This window comes from Stigmatopora argus, chromosome 22 (genome assembly GCF_051989625.1).
Source record: "Stigmatopora argus isolate UIUO_Sarg chromosome 22, RoL_Sarg_1.0, whole genome shotgun sequence".
Classification (NCBI taxonomy): Eukaryota; Metazoa; Chordata; class Actinopteri; order Syngnathiformes; family Syngnathidae; genus Stigmatopora; species Stigmatopora argus.
In genome coordinates this window covers 10,817,501-10,833,908 of record NC_135408.1, presented here as the reverse complement: position 1 = coordinate 10,833,908, position 16,408 = coordinate 10,817,501, and the positions used below count along the sequence as shown (strand labels likewise).

At 39.1% G+C, this 16,408-nt stretch overlaps 1 protein-coding gene across 3 annotated transcripts in view; it reads right to left on the bottom strand.

Annotated features, from left to right (window-relative positions):
- The window catches only part of pcdh1a (protocadherin 1a), a 99,011-nt gene that overhangs the window by 62,284 nt on the left and 20,319 nt on the right, over nt 1-16,408 (bottom strand). For 2 of the 3 annotated variants that reach the window (XM_077593090.1, XM_077593089.1), the window contains exon 4: nt 16,149-16,230. Coding sequence is in view for 1 of the 3 variants with exons in the window: in XM_077593088.1 (XP_077449214.1) it covers nt 1,953-1,962 (10 nt within the window). In the remaining 2 variants the exon portion in view is untranslated. Of the gene's footprint in view, nt 1-1,952; nt 2,425-16,148; nt 16,231-16,408 lie in introns of those variants that run through there. The other variant, XM_077593088.1, reaches the window with a different exon arrangement.

The following is a 16,408-nucleotide window of genomic DNA, read 5'->3' as shown; positions in this document are numbered from 1 at the left end:
CTAAAAGAAAGCGTACCATAATTGTGCTGCAGCCTGTCCTGGTTGCCATAGAGACAGATGATCTATGACTCTGTGGACTGAGTCAACGCGGTGACGGACTGGCTGACATTTGCTGTGCTACAGGTACACACCAAATGACTCGAGCAGAAAATCAAACAAGGCATGTTGGTAAATTAACAATAGGCTATTGCGAAAGCACAGAACGGCATTGGTAAAATGTCATTAAAAGGGAGAAAGGAATGATTTTTTTACTCCCTAGTTGCAGGACATGACCATAATGGATGATTATCTCAAATAGGTCCATTCTCTACTGCCTGCCTTGCATTATCTTTAAATAAAAAAAAGAAAAAATCTATAACCAATTTCGCACACAGTTAATAATGGCTATGTCCTCACATGGTTGATGTTTGAAAATCATTTCAAATACGTTTCTTTCAGACGGGCCACATTTGTGTTACGGAGTATTTATACTGACCAATCATGAAGGGAACATCTACAGCCAACAGTTAAATATTTCATTTTTTAGGCTGCAAATGACCGTGCTATGTGTCAAATACACAGGAGTTGCCACCATTACATGACTAATTGATGAGAAAATGAATTGACAATTATTTTGATATATAGTGATGATATGTGGCCTTAATTTGACTTTTTTTTAGTATAGATAGTGACAAACTTGCAGTCCATTTGGATAAGAATGGGCTTGCAAACTGAAGATTGGTAGTTGGATTTGAAGAAAATGCTCCATGACGAGGCTATTGCTGAAAACTAAAGCGAACAAGTAAAAAAAGCAAGTACCTATTCTCTTTTTATCTATTAAAATATTGTCTTTGTTAAAAAAATATATACAATTTGTCCGTACTCCAGAACAGGCTCCAGCACAACCCTAGTGAGGAACTAGGACTACAAAAATGTTTAACCCAACATTAATGTCATCCCGCAGGACACAGAAAATAATTTGTCATGTTTAATCTGTGCTAACCCGGAGGTCAGAAGCACTCCTGATCAGCCCATTTTCAACTTTTTTTTTTTGTCTGGGTGGGTGCAAGAAAAGCACACTTAATTAATTCTTCATTACAAGCATTGGCAACGGCACGTCCAATGAAGCTGAAAGAGCAAAGCTTGATGGAATCTCATCTCTCAACATGCCCAGCGCACAGATGAGATGAGCACATTGATGGGGCTCATGTTCCAGGCACTTTGCGGGATATGAGCTAGAACGTTTTACAACCCTGTTGTGTTTGTAGACTCTTTTGACGGCCTTGAAAGGGGGGGGGATACGTGCACGCCACGTGTCTGGCAGACTATTAAAATGAGCCCGGAGAGGTGAAACAACACCCAAGACTCTCACTTGGAGATTTCCCAAGTGGACGGGCAGATTTTCTCTCCAATTTTTTTTTGCAAGAACCCGCAGCGACGATGGCTTATTTGGCGCACAAAATTCCACTGGTGAGCGAGCCCTCCACGCTAATGCACGTAATTAGTGTGTGATTTGTTGCTAAAAAGAAAGGACTACGGAGAAATGTTATAAATGGATCGCATTTTCTGCTTCACTTAATCCTAATGCTATTAGAAAATGCAATTACCGCATATCGTTATGTGCAATGTGCGGCCACTTTTCCAACTCAAGTGCGACGGCGTGCGTGCGTGCGTCCGTGCATTCCTGTAAAGGCCAGATTTGCTTTTTGTTCCCATCTAATTGACTGTTATGCCATTGACGGGGTGAGACGTCCAATCGTGTGGCCGTTTTCATCATTCCGATGGAGGTTTTCAATACGTTTATGACTAGTAAACGTCCAAACCATTGAAAGTGGGATCCAGTTTCAATGGTTTGGACGTCTTACGCCGTGGATGACAGTCACGGTTCGCAACTTGTTACTCCTTGACAAGCCGTGACGTGTAAAACTGTACGCGATATGAAATGACAATGAAAAAAAAAAAAGAATAGTTACCTCGAATCATGAGCACTTGGTCGCAATCCGTCCAAAAACCGGTACATCCACCAACCCAGAATACCTCCTCAAAAAATAACTTCAAGCACCACTCAATCCGTGTCTAACTTTCCCTCATTAAAATTCAGACGATTGCGTCCGGCCACCAAGGGAAATTGATCCCCCTCCCCTTCCTTTCCTCTTGAAAAAAAAATCCAATCTCCCTTTAAATAATTTGACGATTAACCTGCGAAATGAGTGGCCTCACTCCAGTGGGGATGGCTTTCCTATGAGCCATGTTCGAGTCCCTCAGTCAAAACGTAGTGGTTGGCGCATCCCTTTCAGTCCAAGTTTGTCCCCCCCTTCCCTCTGAAAAGTGCGCCCTGAAGACGCGCTTTGCGGCGAAAGGAGCTAAACGCGTCTGTGGAAGGACGGGGTCTAAATAAAGAGCCCGTCTGAAGCAGTTCCAGAGAGCAAGTGGTGGCGAGATGCTGCCTTCACTGCCTCTCTTTCTCCTCTCTCTCTTTCTCTCTCTCTCTCTCATCAGCACCAGTAAGTAGGAGGATGGGATGGGAAGAGAAGGAAAGGGAGGTGGGGCTCCCTCCCATCAGCTGCGTAACGCGGCAACTTCACACTCAACATCCCGTTCCGCCCGGACCGCCTAGCATGAAATTGTTCGATTCCTGCAATTTAATAAGATCCCATTAAACTGGGTCACCTCAGATTGCCAAATGCATTCGGCGGCTCGGATGCTCTTCCCGCGGGGCGTCCAATCCCGACAGGCAAAAAAAAATATCCACCCCGGCTATGATGGGAAATGACGAAAGCACTTGTTTGAATGTTAAATAACAACAGGTACAACTGGTTACTTGTTGATACGCATCCCATGTTGAACATGAGAGGACTCAAAATTGAAGGTGCTGCCAGTGTGGCTTCTCTTTATTCATGTGGCGCCACCCTCAGGCGAAAAGGGTAGTCGTAGTCTTATTGCAACAAGAGAAAAATCGGAATAAATAGGTTACGGATCACTCCCTGTAGATTTTCACTAACTTGCTATTCGTTTTTCAGGTCATTTCTTTACTGATTGACTACCACTGAGGAAAATTGGCGTCCAATCCATTTTGATTTGGAAGGGGTGAATGAACAAACCCAGTCGAAAGAGATTGGACTCTAGGACTGACTGTCATTGCAAATAAAAATGGGGATTTTTTTGGTCAAATTTTAGGGTTACCTCATATTCATGGTGAAAACAGTTTTTTTTTTTAGCCGTGAGTTGCCAAATTTTTCATTGTGTAAATGATATGAATTGAAAAAAAAATGTAGGGCAAAGTTTAAAATATTTTATCCAAAGCGAACGGAAAAGTAACCTTGTAGAATTGAATGGAGTGTGAAAAATATCTGCTACATCTCTCAGTGTGATGCGCCGCAGACAGATTTCAAAGTAAACAAGCAAGTAAACAAATGGTGTGCATCAAAACTCAATGCTTGTATTGTTGAGTGTGCATAACATTAATTATGGGAATGCTTTGCAAGGCAAAGTCCCCCCCATGTGTAGTATTTTTTTTTCTGCCACATTTTTCGGCGCCCCGCACTGCACTTTGACCGAAGCAACTTTGAAAAGTTCCAAAAACTCACAAAGTAGGAAACACTTCCATAAAGTCCATAAATTTCTGACAAAAATAGCATCCCCAATCATTTCCATTACCAACAAAAAGTGACCTGAAAAAGCCCCCAAATCTACAGGAGATGACCCAGAAATGCCGTAAAACCAAGAAGAAGATCAAAAATTATAAGCGAGGCCCCAAATATGCCATAAGAACCGTAAAATTAACAACATGAACTCGTTGACAAGGATAATCATCTAACTCATATGTGTCAAAGTGGCGGGCCGGGGGCCAAATCTGGCCCGCCGCATCATTTTGTGTGGCCAGGGAAAGTAAATCATGCCGACTTTCTGTTTTAGGATCAAATTAAAATGAATAATATAGATGTATATTAAATTTTATGATTTTTTCCCCTTTTAAATAAATAATTGTCATTTTTTAATCCATTTTTTCTGTGTTTTTAGTTCAAAAATCATTTTGTAAAATCTAAAAATATATTAAAAAAAAACCTAAAAATCATCATTGTTTTAGATCTATAAAAAACTGAATATTCAGGGCTTTTAATCCAGTTATTTTAATCCATTTATTTAAAAAAATCTAAATATATCTAAAATTGTAATTTTTTAATCCATTTTTCTGTGTTTTTAGTTCAAAAATCATTTTGTAAAATCTAAAAATATATTTAAAAAAGCTAAAATAAAAATAGTTTTAGATCTATAAAAAAACTGAATATTCAGGGCTTGTAATCCAGTTCTTTTAATGCATTTATAGAAAAAAATTATATCTAAAATGGTCGCCCCACATGAAATCGAGTTAACGTTAACGCGGCCCGCGAACCAACCCGAGTCTGACACCCTTGATCTAACTCATTTAAACATTGAGAACTGGCTATGACCAACATTCACTTCCAGTACGTCGAGGGCCGTCAATGTTACTGAAACAAGAGTTAACAAGTGATGAAAAATCCGCAGTCCGTGATTTATGGGAGGCCACGACAACTTTCTGGAGAAATGACATTTTGCCGTTGATAAGGGCAAACCTGGAATGATTCATATGCGGGATTCGCCTACTGTACGTACATTGGCCTCGACGAGTTAGCAGAAATGGCGGCAGTGTAATCATAGAAAGCAGTAGACTTTTACTCAAGACTGGAAGCCAGCATGTCTCTGTAGGGAGTGCAAACCATCCCACACCACATTACTCTCTCTTCCTTTCTTCCAAAACACTAATGGCAATGATGGTAAACGCTTAGTCATAAGTAATGAAGCGGGAGCCACGAGACAACGCGATCTCTCTTTTTGCTACAATGTAAAATCCCATTTTCTATCTCTCCCGCTATTGGGCACGCAGAGTTTATCAGAGGCTTTTGTGCCGGCAAATTTTGGACCCCCACACCCCCCCATCTCTCATTAGCTGCAAACACACAGCTGTTGGGTTACCTCTCCAGGGCTCCCATTAAGGTCTGCCACTCAGGCTTACAATGTCCTCCAGCCAATCATACTAGAGCACCCACCTACGCACTATTACTGCAAAGCTGGCCAACCAGACACATTAATAAAATTCCAGAATTTGACACAGGTGGTCTGCTCTTTCTCTCCAAAGAGAAAAGCGGAACACCCTGGCATTTCAACAAGCTACAATTCTTCTGACATGCAAATCAACAATCGCATTGATAATGCATTCATTGATGGATCAAAATACGGCATTTGTTTCTCAAGTGCGTCAAAATTCACTGAATAGGCCAATTCATTTCCATGAGCACAAAAAAACTCAAATTGGAGGTTTTTAAATCTACTTTTTCAACAGTTTATGTCACATTCACATCGTTTTTTTTTCTCCACCCCGTGGCTTTTAGATGGCGGTAACGCGTGTGTGGTCGATTGGTCGCCGGTCTTTTGGTCGCCGGTCTTTTGGTCGCCCCGACTGCGACAACGGGCGACCAAAAGACCGGCGACCAAAAGACCGGCGACAAAACAAGGTAAAACAATACGGTCTACGCATCAATAAAAGGCAACAATGGCCATGAGCAGTTTCACTGAGCCGACGTGTGAGTGTAGAAGAGTTTGTATGTACATGCGTTGTCCCTTTAAGAAGCGACATCCGTCAGGGTCTTAACAAGTTCTCCAACAAAACACAATAAAAGTCTGGGAAATTTGGAGCTTTTCTTTAGCCTAATAATGACTAGGGCATTAAGTATGAATAAATAGTAATTCGCAGTTTGTATTTAGGGAATTTGAGCAAAGATTTAAATGGTAATTATCAATAACCTTCCGGGCGACCAAAAGACCGGCGACCAATCGACCGTATACCGCGGTAACGTCAGCTAAAAAGGTCAAAACATAATCGGCCATTTTGGGATTTTATATCATCTTTGTGGAGTACAGATTTCCAGCTCTCTGATTCGTGAGCTTTCTTTAGTCACGCACTAAACGTTCAACTCTAAACCCATGAGACATTTCCTTTTATTTGCGTTGAGAGCAACACGCCGTGGCTGTGATCGGAGTCATTTGCATCCTTCTAACCTCTTATCAGACAACGCACCTGCAGCATGCTGCCCCGCCTCCACCAACACACACACATTGGGTCACATGCAGGAAATTTAAAAAGGGGAAGAAGAAAAAAACCCTACAACAGGAGGCAAGTCAACAGAACATCGATTTTGGGGGGGAAAAAAACACATGCCCAAATAAAGGCGGTCCACAAACAGAGAATAAATCCAGTAGGAATGAAAATGTAACATCTGGTGTTGTGTGAGAGCCCAAATCTTCAAGGATGCTTTCACAGCATGCATTTGGCCTTTGACGGCTGATTGAAAACACCCACACTCGCATCGCAAGGTGTGGCGAGACAAGTTACAACGTTTAAGCCGACGGGGATCACTGTTGGACCCGTTATGTGATTTAGTACGGACATGGATTTACTTTTTTTAAGAGTGGAAGTTGACTTAAGCCTCTGAAGCAAGGCGCAGTCCAGCAAAGAGGACTCAGTGAGTGATAAATTCGGAAATATAGTTTCCAATATTAACCCTTTATAGGGCATGCGATTATTTTTGGTCATAAAAAAAACTATAAAAAGGTATAGACATTTTCTATTGATTTGGGGGGCATTTTAGGCTAATTTCCTTTTCAACTGATTGACTGCCATTGACCTTTAAATGGGACAAAATGGATTGATTGGCTCTCTCCCAGTCAAAAAGGGTTAAAACAAGGGCTCACATTTGGTTACAGTGACAATATCTAGCTGATTTTTTTAGGTGTAGATGCAAAATTCCTTATCGATGGGAAAAAAAATGCATAAAGCAAAACTGAAATGATACACGTATAATGTAGGAGTCATGTAGATATGGATGTCTAAACGGCAAACATGACATGTACCCAACAGAACACACAAAACCGAAAGGGTTCAACTGTTACATCCATAAAATAGAATTAAAATAGCCCAATAAAGAGTTCAACAATAAACTGATTAAGCCAAGGGTGTCAGAATCGGATTGGTTCGCGGGCCGCATTAACGTCAACTTGATTTCACGTGGGCCGGACCATTTTAGATATAATATTTAGATTTTTTTTTTCACAAATGGATTAAAAGAACTGGATTAAAAGCCCTGAATATTCAGTTTTTTATAGATCTAAAACCATGTTTATTTTAGCTTTTTAAATAATTTTAGATTTTACAAAATGATTTTTGAACTAAAAAGAGAAAAAATGGATTAAAAAATTACAATTATTGATTTAAAAAGGGGAAAATCTGGAAATTTAATATACATCTATACTTTTCATTTTAATTTGATCCTAAAACAGAAAGTCAGCACTCATGATTTACTTTCCCGGGCCACACAAAATGATGCTGCCACTTTGACACCAGTGGATTAAGCCAAAGAGAGTCTTTCTAATTTTGATGGCAAATGTCTTAACCTTTTTTTTCAATATTTTCAATATTTCCGGTAGCTCAAGTTTTTGCAAGTCACCTGATTAGGGACGAGCATTAGTTGGTTACTTCCAAAGTTTCACTCTTTCAGCCGAAAAAAAAGAAAGAAACAAAAGTTGAAGTTTGACAAAAAGCCATTTCTTCTGCAAATTTTCAAGGCTCTCCTGGTTCAATAGTCGGTCGGGAAAGGCATTGCATTGTTGGCCTTGCAAGGTCAGAGCGAGTCTGTCCTGCCATGTCATGCATAATATTGACTGAAGAAAATCAGGCTCGGGGAAGAGATTGATGCTTAAAACACTGAAGCCTTTTAGAGCAGTCAAGCAGCAGCTTCAGCTCCCAGCGTGCTGTAAAATGTGCTTTTTTTTCCGCTCCATTGCCACTTGCACTTCACATGAACTGGACTAATTTGTGCGTATAAAACTTCAAATCAAGCAAACAACCTGACAAATTTGATTCACCCGTATACTATGTCAACTCAGACTACATCAATCAGAGGCTTCAATTTATTTAAACAGGGAAAAAAACATTCTAAATGCGCTGGACTAGACGACAGCCAATGGCAGGCAGGCTAGGTCTGCCACCATTCATTAACTAATTGATTAGAAGAATAATGATAGTCAATGAATCGTTTCATTGTTCAACTCAAAAATGTTGTTATCTTAATAACACCTTGTTATTTATTTAATTATTTTCCTCTTTAATTTACTCCAAATTTTAAAACATTAATTAAATTAAATAAAATATATATATATATATATATATATATATATATATATATATATATATATAAATATATATATATATATATATATAAATATATATAAATATATAAAATATATATATATATATATATAAATATACATATATATAAATATACATATATATATACATATATATATATATATATATATATATATATATATCCTAACTTTTGCATTTAAATGTATTCAATTAAAAAAAATAGGAAGAATAAAAAATACTTTAAATATGTTTTGATTTTTGCATATATTATATGTGATAGTGACAAACATGAAATTGACAGGTAGGTGATTTACTTTGACGTACCCCACAAAATGATGCTGCCAGTTAAGCACCCCCGCTCTATATTTTTCTTTCTAGACCCAGTTGAGCAAATTTCCCAAAATATCATTTTTCTATGTCATAACAAAGTCAATCAATGCTTTGTATATTATTTCTTGCATGTTATGGAGTATTCCTTGGGCATGAGCTTCATTCTAGTCTGTAAAACTACTCAAATCTAATTAAAACGGGGAGGCCAGATGTTATGCTTTCACCCCAAAGAATACATTTGGCTTACACCAAGTTATACATATTTCAAGAGGCTTTTTGGATTCACAATAAAGAAAAAAAAAAGCAAAAAAAAAAGGCTGACGTGTTCACCCATTGGCTATTCTCATCCCAACACCAACTGATGGTCAACTCAAATTTCTTTGATACGAGACATGCAAATCCATAGATTTTTCTGGTTCTAGTTTTTATTTACTGAGAAAAACAATTTTCTGTTGTAAGCCGTGTGCCCCCTTCTAACCTGGCAACATATTTCACATTTATTGTATTTCATTTCAAGTCATTTAAAAAATGTTATACACGGTATCACACCACATGGAACTTAATTTCACACATCATTAGAGGATAACATCTTTTAAAGCACTGTCATTAAATGCAGCCAGTAATCGACTGACTGGTTTAACACAAGGCATAATAAATAATCCCAAAAACTTTTATGAAGGCGAAGGTATAATTCAATTAATTCAACCTCTGACTTGGACCACAAAATTATGGATTCATCCCAACGTATAAATTTCATTACACTTGTATAATGACAATAAAAGCATTCAATTCAATTCAATTCTACTCTTAACCTTACATGGAATTTTTGTTGAAAGAAAAATGATATGATATGCGGGTTTTTTTTGGACTTGGCAGTAAATGACTACAGTAGAATTTAAAGGCGCCTATTTTGCTATCATCAATGTTACAGTTGCTTAACTGTCAGGATCGTGCGAATATAAACCGAGCCCCGTGGCCAATATAAACAACAAGATAAAAACAGAAACGGAAAACATACCATAGCTCTGAGCAATGTGGAAATCTTTCAACCCCCTCCAATATCTAAAATACAAATATACAGCACTCAGGGTACAGATATATTCTCAAAACGATGGAGATATTATACTGTATAAGACAGAAATGGTAAAAAAATACTCAGACAGACTCAAATAATAATTTGATTTTTTTTTAGCAATGGCAAAAATGGGCCTTATTAAAATACACACATTTTAGTTATGGTTTCCATCGGAGAGCCATCGTATTGGTCAAAATATTTCACAAATTTGACATGGCAGGGTTAGCATCGATTAGCCCATTCAGCCCAAATTTAAAAAAAAAATGATTGTTTGAAATGCAAATGGAATTTTCTCCGTCAGTATGCTTGTAACTCAAAATACTTGATAGTCTATCACGAATTATTTTATAATTATTTCGACATTCCAGCATGGAATTTGCATGTTCTTCCTGTATTTGGTGGGTTTTGGCTGGGTACTCCAGCCTTGTAGAACACTCAAATTTCCCGAGCGTGAATGGTTGTTCATCTCCTTGTGTCTGCTGCCCAAAGTTAAGTTGACTGGGATAGACTCCAGCACCCCCCACGACCCATGTGAGAATAAGCAGTTCAGAAAAAGAATTTAAAAATGACGTCATATTGTGACAGTTTCAACTCCCGTCCGTCCGAAGGCGCGGGTTCGACGATGAAAAGTATTTTAGTATTCCCCCACAAAAAGCGCCTGTCTCTTTAAGACCGAAATATAATTTGTAGTCCTTAAAAGGCCCTCGTATACTACTTCCTTTACATTTGTGCCAACGTCATAGAAAGATGGGAAGCAATGGCAAAAATGGGCCTTATTAAAATACACGCATTTTAGTTATGTTTTCCATCGGAGAGGCATCGTATTGGTCAAAATATTTCATTAATTTGACATGGCAGTGTCAATCATCGATTAGGCTATCTCAGTCAAAATGGATTGGATGTCTAGCGGCGTCGATGGCAGCCAATGGGTGGCCTTTAAATGGTTAAAGCAAGGTGGTACAGACCAGTGGTTGATGGTGTGCTCAGCAACCAAACAAGCGTCACACATGAGAGCTGAAGGCAATTACCTGTCAGAAATGGGGCGTGGGCGGTCTATAGGCACTTTCTTTGTTGAACTTTAATTGGAATATACAACCACGTTTCTCCAGATTTGACTTTTTTTTAAAAAAAAGATGACTCAAAGGTCTTCGTATTTGATTTTTTTTCAATGTAGGATTGCGGTCTCCTTTACTTCAACCGTAAAGGCTGTCAGTCTGAGTTGTTTTGAAGTGGATGCCATGAAACAGAGGAAATGGGAGGCTTTGCATGTTTAATTAATAATGCTAATCAAAGTTAATTAGAGCATCTTATCAAAAATGCATACAAACGAGAGATGGGCTTTATCCTTAAATAACAAGCCTCCTGTTCTAGATTGGCTGTTCTATTACGTGCTAATTAGATTGCACTGGGGAGTGTTAATGAGCAGAGTTCATTTCAATTTTAGCACAGTGTGGCCCGGCCCCGACAAGTGTTAAGATCATATAAGCGGAAATGGCTCTTTGCATGGGTGCGACTTCTGTTTTCTTGCCCGCTGCTTTTGTTTACTGACTGCAGGGGAAAGTGCGAGCTCGGGGATGGCGCTCTTAAATGACATCTGCAATGGCTAATGTGTAACATTGAAGCCATCACGTGTAATCTTCCATCTTTTTACCCTCGACGACGCTAGGCATCAAATCCATTTTTGACGGGGTGCGGCGTTTGTACGTCTGACGTCAATTGCACGCCACCGAAAATTGGTCTATCCTTGGAAAAAGAAGCCAATGAGGTGATAGTTATCCTGCTTTTTATCAGTGGCGGGACATCAGGGCCTTTAAGGCCTTCTCTGCTGGCCTAAGAAATATCTGAATCATATTATATTTTGTCCATCAATACTAATTAAATAATTCCAAATTGTCTGTAAGCTTCCTTTCATTGCTTTTCCCTCTGGTTGCACTGCTTCCAGATGTGTTTTCATATTGAAGCATTTAACCAATAATATTTCAGCCATTATTTGTTGCCAGGGTCAGAAATCTGCCTCAAAGCCTTCACAATCAGTTCTGCGGGCTCTGCTGCATTAAACAAGCGTCGATAAGACTGTTGCTTTAACCAATCAGATTTCGAGTTGGCAACACCATAATGTATTGTGGGATACGTTATCGCTTTCACCAACTATGATTCGCTACCAAACTGTATCTGGAGCTAGCTGCACAAGCAAATATATTGTTGTGTTGATTTAAAGCCATTTTCAAGACGGACTATGCCAGAAATACGACAGGGCAGGCTCGACTTTCAGCATTAGCTTCGATGACCATAGAAAAGAAGGAAGAAAGAAAGGAGGATGGATATTGTGTACAGTTAAAAAGGATTTTTGGTGAGTAAAATATGGCTATATTCCTAAATATTTCAATTATGGGTCAAGTTCTGATATCTGAAAAGCTCCAGTGTTTGTATTTAAGCTCCAGTGTTTGTATTTAATCACTAAATGCTGCTAGGAAGTGGATTTTATCCCATTTTAGTGCAATTTTTGCCATTTCGCCATTGACGTCCATCGCTGTCTTTTCCCGGGGAAATCACCCCCCTGGCACGGTTGTAATGTCTGAAAAGCTCCAGTATTTGTATTTAATCATTAAATGCTGCTAGGAAGTGGATTTTACCCGTTTAAGGCGCTACGAGAAAATGCATGGACCGCCACTGCTTTTTATATACACACATTGAAATGAATAGGGTGAATGCAGAAATAAAAATGACACAAAAGTGAGGGAAAATGAATGCAAACTTGCCAAAATAACTATTCTTAGGTTAACACTTTCAATACAGTGAGTTGTTTATTTAACATTTTGGCACTCCTGGTCCTCTCTATGCAACAAAGAAGCCTCATTGAGCGCATTCAGCGAGTTGTTACCCAAAAAATAATAATGGAAAAATAAATAACTCCATGCCTAATTTTCAATGTTTTGTGCGCGCAGTGGTGAGATGTAACCCGAACGCCATTTCCAGGAAAAATCCTAACAACGCCTCAATTGTTGAAAATGCTCGTGTACCCTGCAGGTAAGAGTCTATTAAATCCTCCTACACGACCAAGCCGTTGCTACATCTGATTCCATCTCAACCTTTAAGTCTTTTAGTTGAAAAAAAAACGCCTTCTTCCAAATAATGGCTGAACCGCCGAGTGAGAGCACGTCAGTGGACGACTGGAGTATCCGCCACGCACGTGAAATAAGTGCCATTTGACAAATTAGTCCCAAATATGTGTACACAAGCCAATTAAGTAAACAACCGGTCTCCTTGCTTTAAGGTGTATACAGCGGTGGTAGTGCCTGAATGAATGGGCGGATGAGTGGGCTCTGTTTTACACAGTCAATTTGTCAGACGCCTGTAGGGCCTGCTATGCTATGTTGCTATGGTGATATGCGCCAGACAGCACAGACCCGCAACGTTTTCTTCACGATTCAGCGACCGCTTGGATGCCGTGGTAATAACAAGCCGGCGTAAAGCAGGGTAGCAGGTAGAACTCAAAAGATTTTGGAAAAACAAGACGGTAGTGGAGCAAAAAAATAAATTGAATTAAATTAAATGAATACGACATTTTGAGTGTTCAATGGGTTTCATCAAAACATTTTTTTCATGTGACATTTGTATTTTTTGAGAAAATTTGTTCATGTAAGACACTAGTGTCAAAGTGGTGGCCGGGGGGCCAAATCTGGCCCGCCGCATCATTTTGTGTGGCCCGGGAAAGTAAATCATGTGTGCCGACTTTCTTTTTTAGGATCAAATTAAAATGAAGAGTATAGATGTATATTAAATTTCCTGATTTTTCCCTTTTAAATCAATAATTGTAATTTTTTAATAAATGTCTGTTTTTAGTTCAAAAATAATTTTGTAAAATCTAAAAATATATAAAAATAGCTAAAATAAACATTGTTTTAGATCTATAAAAAACTGAATATTCAGGGCTTTTAATCCAGTTCTTTTAATCCATTTATTAAAAAAAAATCTAAATATTATATCTAAAATGGTCCGGCCCACGTGAAATCAAGTTGACGTTAAAGCGGCCCGCGAACCAACCCGAGTCTGACACCCTTGATCTAAGACACGAGTGATATAATAAGCTTTGTATATTTGCAAGAATAAATATTAATTTGCCCCTTTAAGTCAATGGCAGTCAATGAGTTTACTGTGAACACGTTAGGACGCAAACGCAATACAATTTGTGCATTGTGCATAATTTGTCTGAACGAAAAACTATTCTTTAATAATCTCCACTTTAAATTAAATACAAATGTTATGTCACAGCTTCCTAAAAAACAAAGGCTTTATCAAGTCTTGTAAGTGTACATAGAATTAATAAGGTATGTTGAAGAGAGAAGATTGGTGAGTGGACCGTAAAACCACTAGGGCATCCCTCGATTAACCCGACGAGACCGTCGCTGTAACTTATCTTCCAAACGTGCTCCGGTTTGAAGTAGTTAATGTTCTGAGTTTCTCTTAACACTACCCATAAAAAAGCCATTGTTGCTTAAAACCTATTCAATACTTTGAAAAGAGTCTTTTTTTTTGAAATTCTACTGAGGTTTGAAGCTTTAAAATTAATCGAATGTCAACGGAGGAGAGTAGTGTGGCATAAAATGAGGAGAAAAGCACAATGCTTTTTTGTAAGAACCTGCACAGAGTTGGGCTAAAAGCCCAGATAGAAACATTTGTGATACCAGCTAACACATGTAGGAATTTCCAGTAATGGATAAACTTGGATTCTAGTTTTACAACAAAGCAAAGTAGCTTGATTAACATTTCTTATCATACTTGTATAATGACAATAAAAGCTTTCAATTCAAGTCAAGTCATTTTTCATGAAGCAAGTGATTAAAAACTTAGCATGAATAGCAATATTAACTAGTATTTGATCTCATTTCTGAAAAAAATGTTTGCACTGTGCTAGCCCTCCCACTTCAAACGGATTGGACGTCTACAGCGAAAGGATAAATTAGCCCCACGATTGGACGTCCATCCGCGTCAATCACACTGAAAGAGTTAAAAGCACTTGAAAGCAGAAAATGTATAACTACCAGTCAGCCACTGTGTTTTTTTTATATATTTTTTGTCCTAAAATGTTGGATGAATTGCCCAGAATTTCCACTTGCGAGCAATTTGACGTCACCGTCTCCGGTTAAAAAGTGTATATAAGCATGAACACGGGCTGGCTGTAATCTTTTTTGATCTTCTGGCAATACTACGGAACAATTCTCATTAGCGAGGCGCTGCACCGCAGTCATTATTCCAGCTGACAGCTCTGCGTACCCTTTGGCAGGGCCTGATTTCTTTCTCATGCGTGAGTCTGATCATTAATTTAACCAGCACTCACGGCCAATAATTTTGGCAAAGGGTAGGAAATAGGAGGTGGATACCGCCTTCCCCCCACCGGGACGCCACGTCAAAGAGTGTCTCCCCTTCGTCCTCGGTCTCAGACACAGTTATGAATGAGCACCCTTGTATCAAGGCCAGGACGGGACCTAATTGGCTTGAAGAAATGTTAAGGGAATCCTTTTTCTGTGTGGCATTGCGAGGATGATTTTTTATTTTTTATATAGAAACTGAAACTAAAGAACCATGCAATCACCTAACTCGAAGCACTTTTAGATATATATTTTTTTGACACCGATTATTTCTAAGTAAGACTCAATGAGGTCGCGCATCTTGACTTTGCTTCATTAGCACACTTTGCATAGCACTCCAAATGACAATGTTGATGATAAGGTCAACTTGTTTTGTATGAATAGCCTATTGGATTCACGTTACCCGGACATTTCGTCGACGGACAATTTGTTGCCTGACACTTCGTCGCCGGACAGTTAGAATAACAGACGAACTTAGGGTTTCGTTAAGAGGGGAGAGATTTGTTTTAGTCGAAGAGGAAGATATCGTTTTAATGGCAACTGACACTAATCTCGATTTATTGGCAAAAAGTATGCACTGGTTTTGCAACGGTACGTTCGATAGTGCACCTAACAACCATCAACTCTATACCAGTGCATACTTTTTGCTAATAAATCGAGATTAGTGTCAGTTGCCATTAAAACGATATCTTCCTGTTTGACTAAAACAAATCTCTCCCCACTTAACGAAACCCTGAGTTCGTCTGTTATTATAACTGTCTGGCGACGAAGTGTCCGTCGACGAAAAGTCCGGTCGACGAAAAGTCCGGTCGACGAAAAGTCCGGTCGACGAAAAGTCCGGTCGACGAAAAGTCCGGTCGACGAAAAGTCCGGTCGACAAACTGTCCGGTCACGGGATTCACACTAGCAGCCCGAAGTGTCATTTCGTGTGGTTCATGAATGCCCCGACGCCGCAAGTTTAACACCCCTGCTGGATTTGTACAGTTTTATTTACCTGTGAGCGCCGTTAGTTAACGCTATGGTTCTCATAAAGCATTTGCATCACTACAGTGGAATTCCAAAAGGCATGATCTCCAAATATTCTACAACTAGACAAGCTTTGCGGTCTGCAGTCCCAATTTTAAAGAGGAAAATAATAATAATTAACAAAGAAAATAAAAAGGCCACCTACCTTTTTATATCCCAGACAGTTCATTACCGCAGAAACAATCCTGGCCAGGCATCATTTGCGCAGCCTCCCCACTGGACGGGAGCTACAATTAAAATGGGAATGGTTAGAGAAATGAGAATAGCAAATGGCCCCAATGGGTCCTTGATTAAAAGATGACGAGCCACAGATAGCAAAAGGGGGTCCCTTCATTTTAACGGTAACGACAGTGTGCTCATGTACTTATTTTTTGAATGCCTCATGAACAAACTGTCACCTTAGAA